This window comes from Podarcis melisellensis (genome assembly GCF_964234715.1).
Source record: "Podarcis melisellensis genome assembly, chromosome: 13".
NCBI classification, from domain to species: Eukaryota; Metazoa; Chordata; class Lepidosauria; order Squamata; family Lacertidae; genus Podarcis; species Podarcis melisellensis.
The window spans coordinates 13,870,390-13,898,058 of NC_138545.1; the positions used below are offsets into that span (position 1 = coordinate 13,870,390).

Consider the following 27,669-nt stretch of genomic DNA (forward strand, 5'->3'; position numbering starts at 1 on the left):
ATTTATTTTACGTCGGTTCGTTTTATGACTTTTTATTATGTAAACTGCATTGGGTGTCCTACACTGATTGGCTAGGTTGGAATCAAAAATAATATGCAATAAACAAACAAACAAACAAACAAACAAACAGTTTTTACAGTTACTAAGATTCTTCTCCATGAATAAATTTAAAGGGACAATTACTCAGTGTGAAACATATCACCCGACTGTTTATTTATGTATGTTCATGCATCCTCATGAATTCCTTCCCTCAATTTAGCTCCTCCACTTACTGAGAGGTGCCTCATTTAACAATGGTGCTGGGGAAGAGTTTTCCTTTGACCAAAATGGTGAACTAGCAGATGGCTTTGATATTATCAACTGGGTCACATTCCCAAATCAATCATTTCTTAGAGTCAAAGTTGGTACAATGCACCCACAGATTACCCCAGACAACAGGTTCAACATTCATGATTATGTCATTGTATGGCCCAGCACGTTCAACCAGGTAAGGTCAATTTCTGGGTGTCTCCAAACTTTTCCTCAATGCTAAAAAATTGATTCACTGTGATACGTTGAAATACATTCCTCTAGGTAAAACTAGATGTGACAGGGAAGGTATGATATGATTGCACTGATCTAAATAATATATTTAAGGAGCTATAACCAGAAGCAGCTCACCAGGTGAGACCAAGCTGCTATCCTAGCTTCTCAGAAGGTGGTATGCTGTTCCTTATGTGGATGGAGAGAGGCAGGGTCAGCTGCATTATCAAAAGCACTGGATTGGCTCCGCTGCTATATTTGCAAAATGGGGGAGGGGGTTGTAGCTAGTTAAGTTCTACTCAAAGTAGACCCATGAAAATTAACTGAATTAAGTCAGTCATGTCCACTAACTCAATGTGTCTACTCAATGACAAGCATTACACATTTTCTGTAAAGAATGTCATTGAGTCACACTAGCATTAAACTATTTCTTGAATATCAATTTTTTAGATAGCCCAGTGACATAAAACTCCCAAACGGTTCTCTTCTCTTATTTATGGACAGGCACAACCCCTCTCTGTGTGTAATGAGAATTGCCATGTAGGCTATAGAAGGGCTAAAAAGGAAGGAAAGCCATTTTGCTGCTATGATTGCCTCCCATGCACAGAAGGGAAGATATCAAACAAGAAGGGTAAGAAGTGTTGCATACATTATTCACAATCTATAACAGGCAACATGCAGTGTATATTAGGGCAGTGCTGTCAAAAGACTTTAGTCAGGTCACAAGGAGAGTGGGGGAGCCACTTATTTAATCAAGGTTTTAAACCCTAATTCTGACCTCCCTAACACATGCTTAATCAGGGTTTAAAACCCTGATTAAGCATAAGGTAAAGGTAAAGGGACCCCTGACCATTAGGTCCAGTCGTGGCCGACTCTGGGGTTGTGACGCTCATCTCACTTTATTGGCCGAGGGAGCCGGCGTACAGCTTCCGGGTCATGTGGCCAGCATGACTAAGCCGCTTCTAGCGAACCAGAACAGCGCACAGAAACGCTGTTTACCTATTTATACCTATTTATCTACTTGCACTTGATGTGCTTTCGAACTGCTAGGTTGGCAGGAGCAGGGACCGAGCAACAGGAGCTCACCCTGTTATGGGGATTCAAACCGCCAACCTTCTGATCGGCAAGCCCTAGGCTCTGTGGTTTAACCCACAGCGCCACCTGCGTCCCTCTGTGATTAAGCATAGTGCAAAGCTATTGATTTGGTTCAGGACCTGGCTGCAGCTCAGGATGGCCTTGCATCATCCCTGGATGGATCAGTACCACTCCAAAGTACCACTCTTTTTTCTCTCTTTGGCAATCACTCGGAGCTGAGTAAGATTGTCTTCCATGAATACAGTATTAGCAGTGTATCCATAAGTGACTGTGGAGGCCAATTCTGGATTTGCACATCCTTCCACAATGAGGACGTAGGTTTCTGGGCAGGAGTTGATCACGGTGAGGATTTGCCAAATGTGCCTTCCCCTTAGCTCATTTCTCCCTTTTGCCCTGAGTTTGTGCTTCTTCAAAGTCCATGACACCTTTGGTAGAGGCTATTCTCCAACTGGAACACTCACCAGATTGGTATGCACAGCAGAAGAGCATAACAACATTCTATTGGGAGGTGTGGCATCATACCCAGGCACATTGAACTAATAGGGTCATTTAACAAACTGTAAAAGTCTGGTGACCAGCCAACCCAATCACAAGCTTACACACAACAAACCTCATTAAAAGCACCTGGGTTTGCTAGTCAATCAAATCAGCTCAAGTTGACTGGCACCTCAACACTACTGAGACATACGTGTTCTTGAGCATAGCACCTAATTTCAAGCTGTAGCAGAATAGGGCTTTGGGGAGGAATCTCAGCAAATACAGACATTGTAGAGGATGTGAGAACTCCTGCTTGGTGGCATCCAGGGACAGAAAATGTCTTCATTGCTAGACATAGGTTTCTTCATATTGGGTCCAATACCTTCATTACTTGGCTGGCTATATATGGTTTCTTGTGCAAGTAATTACTGGTCAGTCTTTCTGACACTGGCAGGAGATACATATTTAAAGTTCCTCCTATAAATATAGTCCTGTTTTATTACAGAGTACGCAACATAGTGCACCGTGTTCATGCTACGTTTTATTTTTCAGACATGGATGACTGTTTTGAATGCCCAGGAGATCAGTATCCAAACAATGAACAGGATGGATGCCTTCCAAAGCAAATAACTTTCTTGTCTTATGGAGACTATTTGGGGGTCATTTTGGCCACTTTTGCTCTATTATTTGCTTTTATCACAGTTTTTGTGTTTTGCATCTTTGTGAAGAACAAGGAGACTCCCGTAGTTAAAGCCAACAACAGGAGCCTATCCTATGCTCTCCTCATATCCCTCATTCTCTCTTTCCTCTGTGCTCTGCTATTCATTGGCAAACCTCATAAAGTGACATGCCTCCTTCGACAAACCACTTTTGGCATGATCTTCTCAGTGGCAGTTTCTTGCATATTAGCCAAAACCGCCACTGTGGTTCTAGCTTTCATGGCCACCAAGCCAGGGTCAAGGATAAGGAAATGGGTAGGGAAAAGGTTGTCAAATTCTATTGTACTTTCCTGCTCCCTTATCCAAGCCACAATTTGTACTGGGTGGGTGGCAACTTCTCCTCCATTCCTGCACTTTGACATCCATTCAATGGCTGAAGAAATTGTATTGGAATGTAATGAAGGTTCACATGTCATGTTTTACTGTGTTCTAGGCTTTATGGGTTTCCTAGCCTTTGTTAGCTTCACTGTGGCTTTCCTAGCTAGGAAATTGCCAGACAGTTTCAATGAAGCCAAGTTTATCACCTTCAGCATGTTGGTCTTTTGCAGTGTGTGGTTGTCCTTTGTTCCAACCTACCTGAGCACCAAGGGGAAATACATGGTGGCTGTGGAGATTTTCTCTATCTTGTCCTCCAGTTTTGGGTTACTTGGCTGTATCTTTTTGCCAAAATGTTACACTATTTTGCTGAGACCTGACTTGAACAGCAGGGTGCAGTTAATAAGAAGAAAGAACTAAAGAACTGATGTCCACCTAGTCTAGTTAAATTTACCACTGATTACACCTCCTCATTTTCCAATGTATGCAGTTAGCAATTAGATAGGATCCCTTCCAGAATATTATCAAGATGGACTAAATTAGTTGAGATGGTGGGGTAATCTGGAACTGTCTAGAATCATAAATTCTCCCATTTCTGAAAACAGCAAGTCATTAGAAGCTGAGCCCCAAGTTTTCTAAAGTTTGTTTCCAGCTTGTAATACTGTATCTCAACCTACACACCTAATATAGACCTCATTGTTGATGAGCTCTAAACTGATGAGCCCAAAACTAAACTACTCTGACAAAGGAAGAATGTGATTGAATATGGTATGGAAGACGTTATTAGTGTAGTCATCATTAAGACCTAGTTATATATTTAAATTTGTCTTTATGTGAACCAGCAGTTATGTTTCACTTAGTATCAAGGTTACATTGAATTTACTGTTCTGTTGTCTTTTCCTAGTTTTTCATAGTGTATTTGTTAATTAAGAAAAGTGCTTAGTTGTGAACCCAGTCCCTTCTCTGTGTATGCATGTAGAGTTATTATTAGCAACAACAACAAAAATTGCACTGGTCACTTCTGAATCATTCTGAGCTTCAGCTAAAGTGTCCATTTCATGTTGGAGTGATCAGTCTTTAAACATGTCATTGACCACATGCGCATATCCTGGATATCCAGACAAGGAATGCCTTTGGAGGGGCTTCTCCCAAGCAGTGTGGGTGAAGGTGTCTGCAGAGGCATGCCCAAGGAGGTGGTGGTGCAGCTGGGTGAAATTGCCCGAAGGATCACAATGAGATTGTGATCCTGCATGCAGGAGGACTATGAAGAGTTGAAGGCAGCTCTTCCTGCACTCAAAATTGGGTCACTGATGGCAATGACATGTGTGGTGAGGTAGCCAATGCCCAGCTGCCAACGATAGGGCCCAGATGAGCGCCCAGAGCATGGTGGCCAAGAAGGTTCTGGCCTTGGTCAGGGACGGTGAGCCGTCACCCGGGCATTATCTTCCTTTACAGGCTTGGTTGAGTTTATCTGTCTGTTGGGGAATGATTTATGACTGACATCCATGTCAGCGGGGTTAAGGGGTTGGTTACAGGTGTGAGTGGTTGGTGGCGAGTGTGGTGTGAGTGTGGTGGATAGGCTCTCGTTCAGGTGATAGGGATGGGGGAGCGCTCTCACCATCCCTATGTGAAAGGTATTCCATTAAAGGAATCCAGGGACACAATGGTTTTGTCAATGTATGAGTGGATTGTGCCTGTGCCAGAGTCCAGGGGGACATCTGGGTGGTGGACATAGCCTGTTCCCAGCTTTCCACCTATCCAGGTGTTCACCCTAGGCTGACCTATGCTGGTGCACTGGGTCAGCGCTACCTGCAACGGTTCAGGGAGCTAGTCGGATCAGAGCCTATGCAACTACTCACTTCCTGTAATCAATAAAGTTGTGGCCTAAATTCTGCCAAAAAAAAAACCAAATTTGAGTCTTGTGTGAATTTATTTAAGGGGGAGGTTTAAAGGTCTGATCACGCAACTAGTTCTCTGACCAAACTCTTCTGAGCTTCCTTAAATAAATGCCTTTATTGAGCTGCTTTTCATGTGATGCCCACTGCAATCTTGGGAGGCCACTATAACAAGGTATCATTTGCAGACAGACTTTGTATTTGTGGTTAACCTTTGGGGGAAGACATCACTCATTATCTGTTAGCCTATCTCTTATATAGAGAACAAAGACTGCACTTTCTGAAACCTTTGTTCACTTAAGCAAGCAGGTATACCCCAGCAGACATGGTCTGGGTTTTTTATTTAAAGTGACAACAATAGCTTTGTAACATGGAAGATGGCAAGAAAGAAAGAAAGAAAGAAAGAAAGAAAGAAAGAAAGAAAGAAAGAAAGAAAGAAAGAAAGAAATTAGATAAAAGCTCTATAAATTATGGTGGTGAACTGGAGGTTTAATTTTGTGTCAATGTTGTGTCCATTTGTCAGGCAAATAGACAAAATGTGTCATACAATCTCCAAACATCCAAGAGGCTGAAACTTTCCAGAGGTCCACAATGACACTTCTATTCATATTGGGGAGTTTCCTTTTTTGAGGGCCTTACTGTAGACATCTGTACCTGAAAATGAAAATTGGAAAACTTTGATTAATCCCCCAAAATGGATTCCTATCTTAAATAAAGCTATATCCAAATTTAAGTTGTGCAAAGATTATTCCACATATAAGAACAATTGCCTACAAAATAGTTACAAAATATATAGTGATATATTTTCTTTTTATGAACTCAGATTTTAGACTGACTTCATTTTTCTACTTTCCCCGCCTTTGCTAAGACCCATTATAACTCTCCCTACTAAGAAGAACCAGCTGAGACTTTGGCTCATCATTATCTCTGTTGACAGACTGATATGATAAGGTAAACATGATTTTCCATTGCAATCTGGTAGGAAACCTGCAACTCAGAACTGATAATTATCTCTCATCTTATTAATAGTCGCTTCTGCTGCTTCTCCTCATCCCAGGGGAGTTTCAGAATCCACATGCACACTATGAACTAAGACTGGAGGACACAGTGAATAGCCCATTCTCTTTTTCCCCAGATAGAATGTGATAACCAAGATGGCTTAGCTACCACATCATTATCTCTGTTGAAAGACTGTTGACAGGAGATGTTTAGTCCACCCTCTTCTTCCTTGGAAATCCTGCTAAGACCCAGTATAACTTTTCCTCCCTACTGAGTAAGACCAGCTGAGACTTTGGCTATGATACGGTAAAAATGATTTTCTTTTGAAATCTGATAGAAAACCTACAATTCAGAACTGATCATTATCTCCCATTTGATTATCAAATTAATCATAATCACTGCTGCTGCTTCTCCTCATCCCAGTGGTGTTTCAGAAGCCACATAAACACTATGAACTAAAGGTGGAGGACACAGTGAATAGCCCCAGTGCCCTTCAGAGCTCATGCTAGATCCAAGGCTCTCTCAGACTTGTTGCAGATTTCCTTACCCTGAGAAGATCAATTTTTGGCGAGGGGCATTCCAGTGAGAGCTCTTGAAGCAAAAACATTTGAATGATAATGTGCAGGGTTCCTATTGCTCTATGTTCTATTAGAGATCCACTTCCAATTCTTCACCAGTACTATCTATCTGGGGATTTTATCATTGGTGGCATTATGTCTCAAATCTATATAGCTTCAAGTATCTTAACCTTCCACAAACCTCCCTCTCCTGAATTATTTGATGACATGTTGTAAGGAATTGTGGGTTTTAAAAAATTTACATATACATATATATTTTAAATGTTTTTTTAAATCCTTCATGAGTATATGTCTGCATTTGATATGTGGTGATTTAAGAAGATGGTGATGATTCCCACTTCTCCTTCTCTATACTTCAGATGTTTATGATGGGCTGGGGAAGTTCTCAAAATGCTTTGTGGAAGATCTGCTAACCTTACATTCATAATTTCAATATATAAGACAGGTCTAAAACTAGCATTTATACATTATAAGATTACAAGAGAGTATAAACAGGATTGTTCACTTTCATTGCATTTAGGTTTTCAGGCTATTTCCCATGGAATACTTTGGACATAGAAAATCCATTTTTGGCTTTTCTCAAACCTGCCACAAATGGTTAATCACTCATATTTGGAAGTGATCTTCTTATACGTTTTGGACAGTACTTGTATGATTGGGTGATCAGACACTGTCAATTCATTTAAGCAGACTACTATTATCACCATCATTATCATCAGTTGCAGTATGGTTATAGCTGCTTACTCTCTGCAAACAAAAAGTACATTCCTACTTGAAATATGGCCCTAGGTCACATTCTGTTGTCGTATATGCACCAAAGGTCCACATACCAGTATGACATTGCACTGATAGATTTGTTTTCTCATTTCCAAATGATTAGAATATCAGAGTCATAATAGAGTCATAAAACAGTATCAAAAAACCTTAGGTGTTTGAGATTTTTCTCATGCGTTCTAAATATTTCAATGGATTGAATCCATATTAATTCAGTGGAGTTTGAATCCACATTCATTCATTCATGCAAGTTTTGCGTGAATGTTGACATGCACATAATATGAACACTTTTACTTTCTGAGATTTTCAGAAAACAATAGCAAGAGGAAAGGTGAGTGTTTTGCAAGCATCTGCTCATAGAGGATGTAAATTAACAGCATTTAAAGCCATGCCAAGAGTTGACTGTAGAGGGTATCATGTCCCTACCTACCTGCCTACCTATCTAGAAAAATTTTCTTGAACTGTGGGCATGCCATCGATTTTTCTAAACATACACTGTTATACAATATGTAACTCTCCTCACAGGCCAATGACACAACTCTACCTACCTGCCTACCTATCTGAAAAAATTTCCTTGGACTGTTGGCATATAATCTATTTCTATAAACATGTTATACAATATGTTACTCTGCTTACAGGCCAATGACACAACTCTACCAGCATATTCTGGCCTTGGCATTTGCTGTGAGGGAGATCAATGAAAACCCACATATCCTACCCAATGACACACTGGGCTTCCACATCTATAATAGCCATTTCATTGCCAGATGGATCTATCAAGCCTCACTAGCAGTTCTCTCCAGGAAAGGAAGATTCATCCCTAATTACAAGTGTGATGTTGAGGACACTCCCATAGCTGTCATTGGGGGATCGAACTCAGATTCATGTCTCCAGATGGCCACCATCCTTCATTTGTACAAGATGCCCCAGGTAAGATGTGTGCATGGAGCACAGGCAGAGATGAAAACATGTACACTTGGATTTGATGGTATGCATTCAGCTTGAACGTTGTTAATTGATCAGTTGAGGACTTAGCCATCTTTAAAAATTGGAGGTGCATCATAGACCTCAAGGACAAAAGAATTATGGCCTCAAGAAAATAGAGATTTTTGATACTGCCTGAAGCAGTTTTTTAAGTGGTGATAGGTCATAACACAATTCGTTACCACTTTTCTTTTCCCATTTGTCCTTACTTTTAGCTCATCTATGGCTCTTCTTCCATGATGGAAAACAATGTACAAACTCTTTTCTCCCACTGGATGTTCCCAGATGGGACTCATCAGTACAATGGGATACTCCAACTTCTCCTGCATTTCAGCTGGTTGTGGATTGGGGTGGTTTCACAGAATGATGATACTGGAGAGCAATTTGTACAAAATATTCTTCCCATGTTTGCTCAGAGGGGTATCTGCTTTGATTTTATAGGAAGATTTCCTAAACTGAAGTTTTCTGGAGAGTTCAATGAAATGGTGGCTGATGGTTCTGAAACAATCCGTGTTATTATGGAAAGCACTGCCAATGCTGTGGTTGTTAATGGTGAGATTGACAGCATTATGGTATTGAGAATGATGCCAATGGTTGCAGAATTACATGATATACCAATGCGTGCCGCATCAAAAGTCTGGATAATGACTGCGCAGATGGAATTCACTTCCATCCCCTTTCAAAGAGGCTGGGAAATTGATTTTATCCATGGTGCTCTCTCCTTGGCAGTTTCCTCAAAGGAACTTGCAGGATTCCAGAAATTTGTTCAGATGAGAAACCCTGCCTCCGAAAGAGATGACAGCTTTCTCCAGGTTTTTTGGGAACAGGCATTCATCTGTTCTTTCTCCAGTGCTTCTTTAGATAAGGAACTCAAGGAATCATGCACTGGGGAGGAGAAGGTTGACAGCCTTCCTGGTTCTGTTTTTGAAATGAGCATGACTGCCCAAAGCTACAGTGTCTACAATGCTCTATATACTGTGGCACATGCTTTGCATGCCATGCAATGCTCCACGTTCAAAATTAGAGCAATGGCAAATGGAATAACATTGGACTATCTGAAGCAACATCCATGGCAGGTAAAATTTTGATCCTATTAATGCAAATGTTATATATCATATTCTAGCACTAAGCTAAAGGTGGCCCCTAGTTTTGCAGATCTTTTGTTGATGAGAAAATATAATTGCACCCAACTTAATGGATGGAATGTTGTTTTTATTCTGAAGTGTGATTCCTACCCTCATTGCCACTTTGTCTGATTAGGTCTTATGAATTCTTCAAGTAATTTTTCACATGCAACCCTTATACCTCTTTCAGGAAGTTTTGCTATTGACCCTAGCTGATTCCAGAATTTGACCCCCCAATATTAAAATTGACAAAGATTTGAATTTCTTAAATTGTATCCTCTGAGGCCGAGCACATTTATTACTACTGAGGGCAATCATCATATATGCTAGGAACTAAAGGTTTGTCTCACTATAAGCATTCCAGAATGACTCTCTTAATTTTTGCACTTTCTGGTTTGACACTGGGTGCCATGTCCAGTTTTCCTTAAAGGGAATTCTACTGATTGTCCCCAGTACCTCCAGTGTGTGTCACTTGTTCCTTCATTTCTCTCCACTGCCTTTCCTCGGTCTCCCTCTCTATGCAACATTCTCAGACTTTACTTATTTCAAACAATCCTGAAATGGCTATTTGTCCTCTGCTAACTTCTAAGCCCATGCTTTAGGAATCCAAGCTTATCTCATCCCTACTTAGCAACACAAACTTTTCATGTGAGTTCTGTGCATCCCTACAATGTCTTCCAGACCCAAACAGTGTATCCCCCTGTTAGCTTTCCCGAGACACATTCCTTAAGGAGGAGATTAAGGTAGGTGCCTCCATTCCCTGCGCTTCACTCTTCATCTAGCTGAAACAATACCCAACACCACAAACCAGAAGATAAATCAAAAGACACATCAGTACCTGTCCCACAGTGCACATCACATTGGATATCAGGTTTTGGCACATAGGTATTTAGGTTGAACCAATTGGTCAGCTGATATAGTTTAAATAAATCAAAGGTCTCAGAGGTGAACTATGATCTCAATAAGGAATCCTTTTGTAGATCTTCATTATGGTTCCCCATCTGCAATTTAGCTCCAACACTTTCTGAGAAGTGTCTCCTTCAACAATAGTGCCGGAGAAGAGATTTCCTTTGACCAAAAGGGAGCATTAGTAGCTGGCTTTGATATTATCAACTGGGTCACATTCCCAAATGAGTCCTTTCTTAGAGTCAAAGTTGGAAAAGTGGACCCACAGATTCACCAAGAAAAGGGGCTCAGAATTCATGATGATGCCATTATATGGCCCAGCAGCTTCAACCAGGTATATCCCGTTTTATAGTATCTTCCTTCCTTTCTTCAATTTTAAAAATGATGTCTCCTCAAGTCTTGTCTAGATTTAGTAGAACATCCATATAGACTTGGTTAGAAGACCCATTGCCATTGCACTTATCTGGAGCCATTTCAGCAACCTAAATAACCCTCCAAAGCAGCTATTGCAAAAATGGCAGGGAACATTGGGAGATGAACAAACAGCTGAAAACCTCTGGGAACATGAATTTATGCACTGAAATGCATACTGGAATCAAAATAATTAAGCGAAATACTGACTGAATCATTACTATATTAGTAAAATAATTTTAAAAAGTAATCTTTAAAAAAGCAGGCATGTAGCATGCCTATAACTGGAGGACCTCCAGTGTTCTGGAAAAGGTTCAAGAAATATTGCTTCATTATTTTAGTCTCTAAGGTAGTGATATTGTAAGATAATGCTCACAGGAACCTAGCATGTAAACTAATAGCTTTAGAACCTGACCAGTCAAAGGTCACCATCGAAAACAAATATTAAAGCTGAAACATATGGGTGGGGGGAGTTAACACTGGGAGCAAGAAATATTAAAAGATTGTATGAAACACAGAGAATTAGAACAATCAACACCTGACAGTGTTCTAAGATATTTTAGTTACTTCATGTCCAAATTATACAAATTTGTTACTTACCATATGTGTTATTTATATGTTGTTGTTGTTGCTGCTGCTGCTGCTGTTGTTATTTTCATTGCACATTGTTTACACTAACCTGCTACTGTCTTAATTTGTTTACAATAACTTTGTAAATATACTATAAATGAATTTCATTGTGTCTTAAAAGCTTGATCTTCCCGATTTCTTATTCTTCCCGTGAGTTTTGCCATTTCTGCATAGTCCATTAGTTTCCGTAACCCTTCTTCTTTTATTGGGACATTTCCTTCTTTCCACCTTTGGGCATATAACATTCTGGCAGCAGTGGTCGCATACATCAATACATTAGGTAACTTTAATCCCATTATTCCCAAAAGAAATGTCTCTGGTATCTTAATAAAGGTTAACTTAAACATTTTTTTTATCTCATTATACAATGGCACGTCCAGTTGCACATGGGATCTGTGCTGTAGCTCTGGTCAGATCCCAAGGAATTTGCAACCAGAGGTGCCTGTTCTGCGCATGTGTGCTGCACGTAGAGTGCTTTTGTGCATGCGCATGGCGTGTTGAGTGCTTCTGCACATGCACGCATGGCAAAGCCCAGAAAAATATTTCCAGGTCTGCCACGTGCGTAACCCGAAGGATACGCAACCAGAGGTGTGCATATTCAGAGGTACCACTGTATATCATTTCCCTGTAAGCTTTTGCCTTATTACAAGTCCACCACATATGGAAAAAGGTATCTTCTTGTTCTTTACATTTCCATCAGATACTAAATTCAGATTTGTACATTTTGGCAAACAAATTGAGTGTTAAGTACCATCTATACATCATTTTAATATGATTTCCCCTCTAATTATAAAAAGCTGCAAACTTTATATCATTATTCACAATCGCTCCCAGTTTAGTCATGCTGCCCACACAACCTGGAAAGCTGTATGGGGACAAACGCCGACTTCCTTGGCCTGAAAATGAGATTAGCGCCACAACCCCATAGTCGCCTTTGACTGGACTTAATCGTCCAGGGGTCCTTTACCTTTTACCTCATTATGACCAATATCCATTGCCCAATGTATCATTGAAGATTTCACTTGCTCATCTTTTGTTTCCCATTCTAATAGCATCTTATACATTTTTGACAAAACATTAACATTACATTCTAGGAGGTTTCTCTCTAATTCTCTCTCCATAAAAAGTGCTCTCGGGGGGGGGGAGCATTTTCCTATATTATTGTCGTATTTCTAAACTGTGTATTTCACCACCTTTCCTGTGCCCGGGAGATGCACTCCATGAAACTATTATCTCTTTTATTTATGTACAGACACTACCTCCTTCTGTGTGCAATGAGAATTGTCATTTAGGTTACAGTCGGACCAAGAAGGAAGGGAAGCCTTCTTGCTGCTACGATTGTCTTCCATGTCCAGAAGGGAAGATCTCAAACCAGAAAGGTAGGAGTTAAACTGTGAACCCTTCAAAAGCTATATCAGGATCTTGTTTGATATCACCACTGAGATTTGTATTTGGTGTACAAATCTGAATAACATGGGAGAGATGGGATTGGGTAGGAGTTTTATAAGAGCCAGGCATATTATTTATGTGTTCATTCATAAAAACCACTTGCATAGTACAATTTCATTAAAAATATCAAAATAGTTTACAAAAACAACAAAAATTCACAGAGGCAGAGAGACATGCACATGTAGACACAAAAAACATGCAAGTATATATACAATGGCACAAATTTCCAATCTTTTAGTTAACAGCCAAATACATTAACCCAGAGGAGGGTTTAAAAAGCAACAAAAAGGCAGATCACCAACTAATTCCTAAACAATATATTTTCTTAATTTTCTCCATATGCTTGACAGGGGAAAAAAGTTTTCAGATATCTAGTTTACTATACAAGATGCCTTCTGATTCACTATTGAAAGCATGTTCCAAAAGACTGGGTCCTATAACAATAAAGACGTGGTGCCAAAACCTCAAGAAAAGCAATTCTCTTATGGATTACCTCAATCATCAAGCTGGAATAGAAGGGTTCAGGCTGTTCCTTTAATAATCTTGACCTGAGTTGAGTGGTTGTAAATTAGCACAGGGACCTTGAATCTGGGTTGGTAATAGAGGACTAGCCAGTGTTGGCATGCTAACAAAGGTCTCATGTGTTGTCAGCTATGTACCACCATCAAAAGGATTCAAGCTATCACACTGCCTAGGAATGGAAGGAGCTGGCAAACTAGCTAGCCAGATAATGGATGTTCGGAATAAAACCTCAGACCTGTAGACTGCTACCTTCTTGACATTGACCCAGGATGTGGATTGCTTGGCAATCAAACCTGAATATTACCTCTACATATAAGGATGTGTTTTTTACAACTGTTCTACGCATCCTAATTCAAGGCTCTAAAATACATAATTTCCACCAAGCATGGCAGAATGGATTTCCAGGTAGATAATTCTTTCTTTTCTTTTTCAGACATGGATGATTGTTTTGAATGCCCTGGGGACCAGTATCCAGACAATGACCAGGATGGATGCCTTCCAAAACAAATAACTTTCTTGTCTTATGGAGAACCTTTGGGCATAATTTTGTCCTCTTTGGCTCTCTCCTTTTCTCTCCTCACTGCTTTGGTTCTTGGAATATTCCTGAAGCACATGGATACTCCCATAGTCAAGGCCAACAACCGGAACCTCACCTACACTCTCCTCATCTCCCTCTTGCTTTCCTTCCTTTGTGTTTTGCTATTCATTGGCCAGCCTGGAGCACTGACATGCCTCCTTCGACAAAGTGCTTTTGGCATGATCTTCTCTGTGGCAGTTTCTTGCTTATTGGCCAAAACCATCATTGTGGTTCTGGCTTTCATGGCCACCAAGCCAGGCTCCAAGATGAGGAGATGGGTGGGAAAACCATTGTCCAACACCATTGTCCTTTCCTGCTTTCTTATTCAAGCCACCATTTGTACTGTGTGGCTGGCAACCTTTCCCCCTTTCCCTGATTTAGACATGCATACAATGATAAAAGAAATGGTTCTGCTCTGTAATGAGGGGTCAGTCCTTATGTTTTACTTCATGCTGGGCTACATGGGCTTCTTGGCTTCTGTCAGCTTTATTGTGGCTTTTCTTGCTCGGAGGTTGCCTGACAGCTTTAATGAAGCCAAGTTCATTACATTCAGCATGCTGGTCTTTTGCAGTGTTTGGCTGTCCTTTGTCCCAACCTACCTGAGCACAAAAGGAAAATACATGGTGGCTGTGGAGATCTTCTCCATCTTGGCCTCCAGTTTGGGCTTACTGGGGTGCATCTTTTTCCCCAAATGCTATATCATTTTACTGAGGCCTGAACTGAATACCAAGGGACAGTTAATTAGGACAACAAAGAATCAGCCTAGCTGACCTAACTGAAGCCCATTGCATTCAAATGTCTTTTATTAGTAATGAGTGACATACCCTCCAAGATCACAGAAAGCTTCTGTTAGAGAATGGGCCTTGATTTCCATGTACTCACTTAGGATGATCCTATTAAAGAATTTCATTTTATTATTACAGCTCTTTATTTAATTTTTATTCCACCCTTCAGCCAAAGTTTACAGAAAAATGCACAACAGAAAAATACAAAATGAGAACACAAAGTATAAAATAAACATCAGTCAATAGCCTTGTTACAGAGAAACATCTTTTTCTCATGCCTAAAAATATGTAACGACGGATTACAAAAAGCCATGTGAGCTGCTGTTAAGTGAATGAGCCATGCTTCCATGAAGTCAGCTCTGATGATCCCATGAAGGCAGGAAAATAATGCATCAAAGTGTCCCTTGGAATATTGTAGCCAGCAATATTCTTTACTTCTAGTAAACTTGATCCCAATAAGTAATAATAATAATTTATTATTTCTACCCCGCCCATCTGGCTGGGTTTCCCCAGCCACTCTGGGCAACTTTCAACAAACCATTAAATAAAGAATAAAACTCCAAACATTAAAAAAAAACTCTCTAAACAGGGCTGCCTTCAGATGTCTTCTAAAAGTCGGATTGTTCTTTATTTCTTTGACATCTGACGGGAGGGCGTTCCACGAGGCGGGTGCCACTACCGAGAAGGCCCTTTGGCTGGTTCCCTGTAACCTCACTTCTTGCAGTGAGGGAACCCCAAAAGGCCCTCGGCACTGGTCTTCAGTGTCCGTGCTGCACGATGGGGGTGGAGACGCTCCTTCAGGTATACTGGGCTGTGTCTGTTTAGGGCTTTAAAGGTCAGCACCAACACTGAATTGTGCTGAGAAACGCACTGGGAGTCTTCCAGGACGGGTGTTAAATGGCCTCGGCGGCCACTCCCAGTCACCACTACCGCATTCTGGATTAGTTGTCATTTCCAAGTCACCTTCAAAGGTAGCCCCTTGTAGAGCTCATTGCAGTAGTCCAAGCAGGAGATAACCAGAGCATGCACCACTCTGGCAAGACAGTCTGCGGGCAGGGAGGGTCTCAGCCAGCATACCAGATGGACTGGTAGACAGCTGTCCTAGACACAGAATTGACGTGCACCTCCATGGACAGCTGTGAGTCCTAAATGTCTCCCAGGCCGCTCATCTGCTCCTTCAGGGGCACAGTTGCCCCATTCAGGACCAGGGAGTCCCTCATACCCACCCCCTGTACCCCCCAAACAGTACTTCTGCCTTGTCAGGATTCAACCTCAATCTGTTAGCTGCCATCCATCTCCCACCCTTAACCTTAGGAGTAAGGAATGTACTTTATTTGGGATTTTGAAACACCACGTTAGCATTTTATACAATTCCGTTTAGTTTGGGTGCCATTCAGTACTACCCAATTATCAACTTAAAATGTTTAATGTAAGTTTAGGAACATTTATTCAAGGTGAAATAAAATTTAAAAAATAGTATTCCAGTATAATCTCTCTCAGTAACTTCCCCACCTTCATATGAGATTGATGTATTTTTATGTCCAGGTTTTATGCAAATGAGCTAAGATGTGAGGAGAATCAGAACTTATAGGGTTAAACAGTTCTGTGTGACGTCTCACATTCTGAGGCGTGGTTATGTTCACATACGGGAATCTTTCTTTGTGTGTGAGTTTCCTTTCGTTTTTGGCTGAGAGACGAAAGAATGCCTGCTCTCTCGCCGGGCTGATTTATGATGTTTTTCAGTCTGCATTCAGTCTGATTTATTATCCACACACAAGGCAACACTTTCTGCTGCTGCAAAACTCTGCTAAGGACTTTGCTAAGAGAGCTAAGAGAGCTCAAGTTTTTTCTATCGGCACAGGCGTCCATCAGCGCAGCGGAAGCGTGCCAGGTGCCATCTTATCTCACACTAAGATTCCTTTTCACTGTTCAGCAAATGATTTCTAATTCTCTACATCCTCTCATTGGCCCTACATCCTCTCATTGGCCCACCTTGTCGAAGGAGTCATGCCTCCTTCGACAAACTGCTTTTGGCATGATCTTCTCTGTGGCAGTTTCTTGCATATTGGCCAAAACCATCATTGTGGTTCTGGCTTTCATGGCCACCAAACCAGGCTCCAAGATGAGGAGATGGGTGGGGAAACCATTGTCCAACTCCATTGTTCTTTCCTACTTTCTTATTCAAGCAACCATTTGTATGTGTGGCTGGCAACCCCTCCCCCATTCCCTGATTTAGATATGCATGCATGCAATGAACAAAGAAATTGTTCTGCTCTGTAATGAGGAATCAATATATGAAATGACAAAGGTTTTCAGATATTTTGTGTAAAAAGCTAGTCAAAAAAACAACCTTTGATCCAAAAGCTTCAACAACACTTTCCCCATGTTGATAAACAATAAATCCTTCAACTGTATTCACACATGAGTGTACTTAATGTGGTCATATCTTAAAACAGTAATCCATATTTATTTAATTGTTGTATATTCATTAATTCATTAATCCACACCCATTTCTGTATATTCTGATCCCATTTCCTGTCTGCCATGATTTTTCATCCTAATTTAGAAAAAAAGAAGTTCTTTCCATTTCTTCTTCTTCCATTCTTTCTCCAGGGAAATTGCCAGAAGCTCAAGAGCTTTTGCATCTAATTTCACTCCAAATTTCACTCCAAATCCTTTCTCTCTCAGCTCTAGAATGCTTTTTAATCTCCCCGTCCATGGTTTCATTCCACTTCTCCAACATCATGACTACACCACTTGCCTGTTTCACTCCTCCAGTCACCTGTGTGAAGATTCTCTCCATTTCATTGTTTACTGCCTCCAGCTTTACCATTCCACTCTGCTGTTCTGGCAGTGCTTTATCAATTCTCCAAATGTTCTGTGTCTTCTTTAACCTCATTCTCTGGTCCATTTTCATTCACCGTCTTATCCATCTCAGCTCTGATCTCTTTTAGTTGCTGATCCAGTAATTGATGCAAGATGCCAACAGTCAATGGGGTGTCCAACAGTGTTTTTACAATACTGACTGTTCTGGGTCTTACTAACAGCTCACTCTCCACCTTAAGATCTTACAATCTCTACCTTAAGCTTGATTCTCCAATCTCCCGTCACCATGTCAGACTTCATTCCTCGCCCCCCCCACCCATGCCACAGAATAAAACATAGCTTCACTTTGCAGTCAGCACTTGCTTCAAAAGGACAGCAAGTTAAAAATAAAATGAAAATTTCTAACTGTCCCATCACCCCTTACATTTTTTGAATCTTTCTCAGTTGCAATAAAAACATATTTTTATTTTTATTTTTGGCTTTCAGCCTTTTAATATTGCAGACAGCTCACATTCCAGATTTGAATTTCAACCTGCAAATAAATCACTTCATTTGTAATCTATAACAGTCTCAAAAGTATTTAAAGAAAGGGGGTTTTACCTATGGCTGACCCCCCAGTACTTTTATGTACTGTTTGAGCGTGATGAAGGTTCCTCTGCTCTGGGTCACCCACCCTTATCTGGTTCCCCAATACACCTTGTTCTACCTTCATGGAAAGCTGCTTTCTGAGGGAATCAAAGGTGAATCCTTGTTCTCTCTTTTTTCCCCAAACAGAATGTGATAACCAAGTTGGCCTGGCTATCATTTTTCACCACATTATTATGTCTGTTGAAAGACTGTTGACAGGAGATGTTTAGTCCACCCTCTTCTTCCCAGTATTACTTTCCCTCCCTACAAAGTATTTTTTTAAAATGAATATTTATTGGCATTTTCAAGAAACGTATAAGAACAAAAACAAAAATAAACAAAAAAAGATAGCAAAAAATACAAAAATCCAAAACTTAAAACTTAAAAAAAAAAAAACAATTAAAAACACATAAAATTTCAATTACTTATTTTCTTTTAACTTGTTTCTCGGACCTCCTCACACCTCCCCTTCTTGTATTCCAATTTAAGTTATCAGCTCAGCAAATCCTTAACTTATTTCTCCACTTTAACTTAATGATTTATTCTAACATGCTGTTGTTTTACTTTCCTTCTTTCTTCCATTTCCTCAATTTATTTTTACAAACCTTATTTTTATTTAACTTAAAAACCAGCTTTAACTTATCCAATTTTACACATCAATACTTATACTTCATTACTTATTCTTAAACCTTTTCCCTAAAGTCGACCAAAATTTCCCTTTCCACGATTTTCCCAATTTCCATACAAATAGCAAAACAAAATAAATACAAAGCGAATTATATTTATATACCCTTTGGATTCCCACACTCCACTCACCCTTTTCCCGGTTTCAGTCCCCAACTTTTCCTCCCTACTAAGTAAGACCAGCTGAGACTTTGGTTATGATAAGGAAAACATGATTTTCTTTTGAAATCTGATAGAAAACCTACAATTCAGAACTCATCATTAGTTCCCGTCCCATCTGATTATCAAATTAATCATAATCACTGCTGCTGCTGCTTCTCCTCATCCCAGAGGTGTTTCAGAAGCCATATAAACACAATGAACTAAAAGTGAAGGACACAATGAACAGCCCCTGTGCCCTTCAGAGCCCATGCTAGATCCAAGGCTCTCTCAGACTGGTCACTGATTTCTTTACACAGAGCAGATCCATTTTTTGTCTGCATTCCAGTGAGACTTTCTAAAGCAAGAACATTTGAATGATAATGTGCAGGGTTCCTATTGCTCTATGTACTATTAGAGATCCACTTCCAATTCTTCACCAATACTATCAATCTGGGGACTTCATCATTGGTGGCATTATGTCTCAAATCTATATAGCTTCAAGTATATTAACCTTCCACAAACCTCCCTCTCCTGAATTATTTGATGACATATTGTAAGGAATTGTGGATTTTTAAAATTTTATATATACATAGATATTTTAAATGTTTTTTAAATCCTTCATGAGTATATGTCTGCATTTGATATGTGGTGATTTAAGAAGATGGTGATGATTCCCACTTCTCCTTCTCTGTACTTCAGATGTTTATGATGGGCTGGGGAAGTTCTCAAAATGCTTTGTGCAAGATCTGCTAACCTTACATTCATAATTTCAATATATAAGACAGGTCTAAAACTAGCATTTATAAGATTACAAGAGAGTATAAACAGGATTGTTCACTTTCATTGCATTTAGGTTTTCAGGCTATTTCCCATGGAATACTTTGGATATAGAAAATCCATATTTGGCTTTTCTCAAACCTGCCAGAAATGGTTAATCACTCATATTTGAAAGTGATCTTCCTATACATTTTTTACAGTACTTGTATGATTGGGTGATCAGGCACTGTCAACTCATTTAAGCAGACGACTATTATCACCATCATTATCATCAGTTGCAGTATGGTTATAGCTGCTTACTCTCTGCAAACAAAAAGTACATTCCTACATGAGATATGGCCCTAGGTCATATTCTGTTGTGGTATATCCACCAAGGGTCCACAGACCAATATGACATTGCACTGATAGATTTGTTTTCTCATTTCCAAATGATTAGAGTATAATAGTCATAATAGAGTCATAAAACAGTAACAAAAAACCTTCGGTGTTTGAGATTTCTCTCATGCATGCTACATATTTCAATGGATTAAATCCATATTCATTCAATGGATTTTGACTCCTCATTCATTCATTCATTCATTCATGCAGGTTTTGTGTGAATGTTGACATGTACATAATATAAACCCTTTTACTTTCTGAGATTTTCAGAAAAAATAGCAAGGGGAAAGCTTAGTGTTTTGCAAGCCTCTGCTCATAAAGGTTGTAATTTGACAGCATTCAAAGCCATGCCAAGAGTTGACTCTACAGGGAGTCACATCCCTACCTACCTGCCTACCTATCTGAAAAAAACTTCCTTGGACTGTGGGCATATAATCTATTTCTCTAATCATGTTATACAATATGTTCCTCTCCTTTCAGGCCAATGACACAACTCTACCAGCATATTCTGGCCTTGGCATTTGCTGTGAGGGAGATCAATGAAAACCCACATATCCTTCCCAATATCACACTGGGCTTCCACATCTATAATAGCCATTTTATTGCCAGATGGATCTATCAAGCCTCACTAGCAGTTCTCTCCAGGAAAGGAAGATTCATCCCTAATTACAAGTGTGATGTTGAGGACACTCCCATAGCTGTCATTGGGGGATCGAACTCAGATTCATGTCTCCAGATGGCCACCATCCTTTGTATGTACAAGATGCCCCAGGTAAGATGTGTGCATGGAGAATGGGCAGAGATGAGAATGTGTACACTCGTCTTTGATGACATCCTTTCAGCTTGAATGTTGGTACTTAAACAGTTGTGTACTTAAAAATTGGAGGTGTGCCATAGACCTCAAGGAAAAAACAATTGTGGCCTCAAGAAAATGGAGATTTTTGATATTGCCTGGAGCAGTTTTTGATACTGCCTGAAGTGGTGATAGCACAATGATAGCTCATAGCACAATTTGTTACCACTTTTCTTTTCCATTTTATCTCACCATTTGCTGCCCTTACTTTTAGCTCATCTACGGCTCTTCTCCCATGATGGAAAACAATGTACAAACTCTTTTCTCCCACTGGATGTTCCCAGATGGGACTCATCAGTACAATGGGATACTCCAACTTCTCCTGCATTTCAGCTGGTTGTGGATTGGGGTGGTTTCTCAGAATGATGATGCTGGAGAGCGATTTGTACAAAATGTCCTCCCCCTGTTTGCCCAGAGTGGTATCTGCTTTGATTTTATAGGAAGATTTCCTAAACTGAAGTTTTCTGGAGAGCTCAGTGAAATGGTGGCTGATGGTTCTGAAACAATCCGTGTTGTTATGGGAAGCACTGCCAATGTTGTGGTTGTTCATGGTGAGATTCATACCATTTTGATAATGAGAACGATGCCAAAGGTTGCAGAAACGGATGATATACCAATGCGTGCCACATCAAAAGTCTGGATAATGACTGCCCAGATGGAATTCACCTCATTCCCCATTCAGAGGGGCTGGGAAATTGATTTCCTCCATGGTGCTCTCTCCTTGGCAGTTTCCTCAAAGGAACTTGCAGGATTCCAGAAATTTGTTCAAATGAGAAACCCTACCTCAGAAAGAGATGACAGCTTTCTCCAGCTTTTTTGGGAACAAGCATTCATCTGTTCTTTCTCCAATGCTTCTTTAGATAAGGAACTCAAGGAATCATGCACTGGGGAGGAGAAGGTTGACAGCCTTCCTGGTTCTGTTTTTGAAATGAGCATGACTGCCCAAAGCTACAGTGTCTACAATGCTCTATATACTGTGGCACATGCTTTGCATGCCATGCAATGCTCCAGGTTCAAAATTAGAGCAATGGCAAATGGAATGACATTGGACTGTCTGAAGCAACAAATATGGCCGGTAAAATTCTGATCCCATTAATGCAAATGTCATATTCTAGCACTCTGCTAAAAGTGGCACCTAGTTTTGCAGTTCTTTTGTTGCTGAGAAAATTTAATTGCATCCAACTTAATGGATGGAATATTGCATTTATTCTGAAGTGCGATTCCTATTCTCATTGCCACTTTGTCTGATTAGGTTGTTATGAATTCAGCAGGAAATTTTTCACATGCAACCCTTACACCCCTTTTTTGGAAGTTTTGCTACTGACCCTAGTTGATTTCAGAATTTGAACCCCCAGTATTAAAATTGACAAAGTTTTGCATTCCCTAGATTGTATCCTCTGAGGCTGAGCACATTTATTACTACTGAGGGCAGTCATCATATATGCTAGGAACTAAAGATTTGTCTCACTGTGAATGCCCCAGAATGACTCCTTTAATTTTTGTACATTCCAGTTTGTCCAAATCTACTTAAACGGTTTTCTAGTTCCTCCTGTATGTGTCACTTCTTCCTTCATTTCTCTCCACTGCCTTTCTCAGTGTCCCACAACAGGAAGGACACCAGACTACTGCCTTTCCCCTTTTGCTCTTCTGTTGCCTTCTGATTTTATCCAAACACCTGGATCAAGGCCTGAGAGGTTGACCTCCCTCCTCCTCCTCACTCTCACTGAACCCAGACTCAGACCACTGCTTATCTGCTGATTGCCTAGCAACACTTTGGCTGCCTTCCAATTCTTCCTCTCCTTGATAGCTAATAGAGTCTTCTCTAAAAAGGGGGGGTCAAACTGCCCTTTTCTGATTCTGACAGGCAGTTCACATCTGCAGAGTTGGTCCCTAGGTCAATCTTTGAGTCTAACTCATCCCCGACACTCGGGGGGCCACGTTCCTAACACCTCTTCACTGAGCTGAAACACTATCCAACATCACAAACCAGCAGATAAATCAAAAGACACATCAGTACCTGCCCCACAGTGCACATCACATTGGAAATTAGTTTTGGGCCCATAGGTATGCTTTAGGAGAAGTAGCCTAGGGTAAAGTGGCCTGGAGAGAACATATGTTAACAAACACCTCTGTATTTGATGATGGCAGTGGATTCGAGGTGAGTTGGCAGACTGAAACTTAATTGGGACAAGACCAATGCAAGGCATGGAACTATTATCTTCTTTTATTTATGTACAGATGCCATCTCTTTGTGTGTTTAATGAGAATTGCCATTTAGGTTAGCCCAATTGGTCAGTTGATATAGTTTAAATAAATTATAAACCAAAGGTCTCAGAGGTCAACTGTAATCTCAATTATCTAATAAGGAATCCTTTTGTAGATCTTCATTATGGTTCCCCACCCGCAATTTAGCTCCAACACTTTCTGAGAAGTATCTCCTTCAACAATAGTGCCGGAGAAGAGATTTCCTTTGACCAAAAGGGAGCATTAGTAGCTGGCTTTGATATTATCAACTGGGTCACATTCCCAAATGAGTCCTTACTTAGAGTCAAAGTTGGAAAAATGGACCCGCAGATTCCTCAAGAAAAGGGGCTCAGAATTCATGATGATGCCATTGTATGGCCCAGCAACTTCAACCAGGTAAATTCCATTTTATAGTATCTTCCGTCCTTTCCTCAGTGTTGAATCTGATGTCTCCTCAGGTCTTGGCTAGACATGGTTAGAAGATCCATTGCCATTGCACTTATCTGGAGCCATTTCACCAACCTAAATAACTCCCCAAAGCAGTTATTGCAAACATGGCAGGGAACATTGGGAGATGAACACACAGCTGAAAACCTCTGGGAACATGAACTGATGCACTAAAATGCATACTGAATCAGAATAATTAAGTCAAATAATGATGGAATCCCTACTATGTTTGTAATATCCTTAAAAGAGTAATCTTTAATAATTAGCAGACACAGAGCATGCCTATAATTAGAGGACCTCCAGTGTTCTGGAAAAAGTTCAAGAAATATTACTTGAAGACAATGCTATTACATAAGACAGTGCTCACAGGAACGCAACATGCAAACTAATATGTTTAGAACCTGACCAAGCAAAGGTCACCATTGAAAACAAATATTAATGCAATATACAAAATAAAAATAAACTGAAATAACAGAAAGTCATTGTGTGACTAGGCAGTGATAGCTTCAGCCCCCAGGGATCTCCAGGAAGGAATAAAGACTCTGGCAACCTGTTATGGAATTAAAATTTAACCACAACTTTATTAGACTTTCAAATGTAGGAAGACCTTGGCTTAAGCATTGTGCGTGTATCCCTCCCAGCCCCGCAGCCAGGGGAACTGGGGCTCATTAGGGTAAATGGGATATGGGGGTGCACTGCAAGACGTATGTGCATGCAGGTAGCCCACGCCATATCCCCACACGCAGGGTAGTTCAGTGACACCCTTTATATAACCCCTTTAAAGAGGGGACCCTGGAATTGCTGCCAAGGGGGGTGAGTCACCACTTCACGACCCCCCCCCCCCCGCAATTATGGGGAAGAAAAGACTAAAGGATTCCACCCAAGGCCTTAAACCACCAAAGTTGGTACGGACAAATTGCTACGGGGAAGAAAAAAACCTGTCAATACAGGAAAATTTCTTCCCGGTTTTTCAACAGCAACCAGTCAAAAGACCATAGCAGTGCCTGCTAAACCGGATGAAAAAAGGTTAACCTGCAAACAAGAAACATTAAACAAAGGGAGGGTAGGGAAGGTAAATCTCTTGAGCCAATTGCCTGGCTGCTGCTGGCTCCACCCTCTATTTATAAAACTGGCCCCACCTCCCAGCAGTGTAACTTGACTACTGAGGCTGGGTGTGAACCTCCAAAGAATAACACTGAGTGGCAGGCCAGTCCCTAGTTGCCAGTAAGTTCCCTGGTAACAGAAGCACTGTGTGCGATCTTGCAAAGGGCACCCACAATGTAAATTGTGAGTGCTCAGTCTCTCATTTCAACTTCCCTCTCCCTGTCTTAGAAAACTTCCTATCCAGACTCTATTTTGATTGACCAGTTCAGTTCGATTTGCAGATCCTCTGGGCTGTTATATTTGATAGATATAACCTTCCTTTCAAAATATTGTGTTCCGTGTCTTCTTTGAGCTGTGTTGGTAAAGGCAGTGTTCCCATTGATAATTCATTCTGACCTGCAGAAACATAAAATGCATTTTCCTATATTATTGTTGTATTTCTAAACTGTGTATTTCACCACCTTTGCTGTGCCAGGGAGATGCACTCCATGAAACTATTATCTTCTTTTATTTATGTACAGACACCACCTCCTTCTGTGTGCAATGAGAATTGTCATTTAGGTTACAGTCGGACCAAGAAGGAAGGGAAGCCTTCTTGCTGCTACGATTGTCTTCCATGTCCAGAAGGGAAGATCTCAAACCAGAAAGGTAGGAGTTAAACTGTGAACCCTTCAAAAGCTATATCAGGATCTTGTTTGATATCACCACTGAGATTTGTATTTGGTGTACAAATCTGAATAACATGGGAGGAATATATACAATGACTCAATACTCCACCTTTTAGTTAAAAGCCAAATGCATTAACCCATTGCGCCAGAGGAGAGTTTTTTTAAAAAAGAAGCCAATCTCCAACTAATTCCTACAAAATATAATTTTCTGAATTGTCTCCATAAGCTTGACAGGAAAAAAGATTTTTCAGATGTCTAAAGTTTACTATAGAAGATACCTTCTGGTTCACTATTGAAAAAAATATTCCAAAGGAGTGGGTCCATTAACAATAAAGACTTGGTCCCAATACCTCAAGAAAAGCAAACCACCTAGAGATTACCTCAAACATCAAGCTAGAAAAGAAGGGTTCGGGCTGTTCCTTTAATAACCTTGACCTCAGTTTAGGGCTCTGCAAATTAGTACAGGGACCTTGAATCTGGCTTGGTAATAGAGGACTAGTCAGTGTTGGCATGGTAACAAAGGTCTCATGTGTTGTCAGCTATGTACCACCATTAACAGAGGTCAGGCTATCACACTCCCTCAGAATGGAAATAGCTGGCAAACTAGCTAGCCAGATAGTGGATGTTTGGAATAAAACCTCAGACCTGTAGACTGTTACCCTCTTAACATTGGCCCAGGATGTGGATTGCTTGGCAATCAAAACTGAATATTACCCCTAAATATGAGGATATCTCTTTTACAACTGTTCTCTGCATCATAATTCAAGGCTCTTCAGTACATAAATTATGCCAAGCATCGCAGAATGGATATCCACATATATAATTTTGTCTTGTCTTTTTCAGACATGGATGTTTGCTTTGAATGTCCTGGGAACCAATATCCAAACCATTTCCAGGATGGATGCCTTCCAAAACAAATAACTTTCTTGTCTTATGGAGAACCTTTGGGCATAATTTTGTCCTCTTTGGCTCTCTCCTTTTCTCTCCTCACTGCTTTGGTTCTTGGAATATTCCTGAAGCACATGGATACTCCCATAGTCAAGGCCAACAACCGGGACCTCACCTGCACTCTCCTCATCTCCCTCTTGCTTTCCTTCCTTTGTGTTTTGCTATTCATTGGCCAGCCTGGAGCACTGACATGCCTCCTTCGACAGAGTGCTTTTGGCATGATCTTCTCTGTGGCAGTTTCTTGCATATTGGCCAAAACCATCATTGTGGTTCTGGCTTTCATGGCCACCAAGCCAGGCTCCAAGATGAGGAGATGGGTGGGAAAACCATTGTCCAACACCATTGTTCTTTCCTGCTCTCTTTTTCAAGCCACCATTTGTACTGTGTGGCTGGCAACCTCTTCCCCATTCCCTGATTTAGACATGCATACAATGATCAAAGAAATGGTTCTGCTCTGTAATGAGGGATCAGTCCTTATGTTTTATTTTTTGTTGGGCTACATGGGCTTCTTGGCTTCTGTCAGCTTTATTGTGGCTTTTCTTGCTCGGAGGTTGCCTGACAGCTTTAATGAAGCCAAGTTCATTACATTCAGCATGCTGATCTTTTGCAGTGTTTGGCTGTCCTTTGTCCCAACCTACCTGAGCACAAAAGGAAAATACATGGTGGCTGTGGAGATCTTCTCCATCTTGGCCTCCAGTTTGGGCTTATTGGGGTGCATCTTTTCACCCAAATGCTATATTATTTTACTGAGGCCTGAACTGAATACCAAGGGACAGTTAATTAGAACAACAAAGAATCAGCCTAGCTGACAGAAAAATACAAAATGAGAACACAAAGGTCACCCCTTACATATTTTTAATCTTTCTCAGTTGCAATATAATAAAGCATGTTTTTATTTCTTTGCTTTCAGCCTTTTAATATTGCACACAGCTCACATTCCACCAGCAATAAATCACTTCAGTTGTAATCTATAACAGTCTCAAAAGTAATTAATGAAAGGGAGGGTTTACCTATGGCTGACCCCCAGTATTTTTATGTACTGTTTGGGCATGATGGAGATTCCTATGCTGTGGGTCACTCACCCCCATCTGGTTCGCCAAATACAGCTTTTCCAGGAAATCAAAGGTGTATCCCTGTTCTCTCTGTTTTCCCAGACAGAATGTGATAACCAAGATGGCCTGGCTATCATTTTTCACCACATTATTATCTC

The 27,669-nt window shown here is 40.5% G+C and overlaps 1 protein-coding gene across 1 annotated transcript; it reads left to right on the top strand.

Annotated features, from left to right (window-relative positions):
- Window positions 1-20,679: 20,679 nt before the first annotated feature.
- LOC309354725 (vomeronasal type-2 receptor 26-like) lies at window positions 20,680-27,268 on the top strand (the record flags this gene model as incomplete). Its single annotated transcript, XM_081884988.1, has 5 exons — window positions 20,680-20,967; window positions 21,263-22,123; window positions 23,461-23,688; window positions 25,365-25,491; window positions 26,355-27,268. 5 exons carry the CDS (start codon window positions 20,680-20,682, stop codon window positions 27,266-27,268), a joined length of 2,418 nt encoding a protein of 805 aa, XP_081741114.1.
- Between the last annotated feature and the right edge of the window lie 401 nt (window positions 27,269-27,669).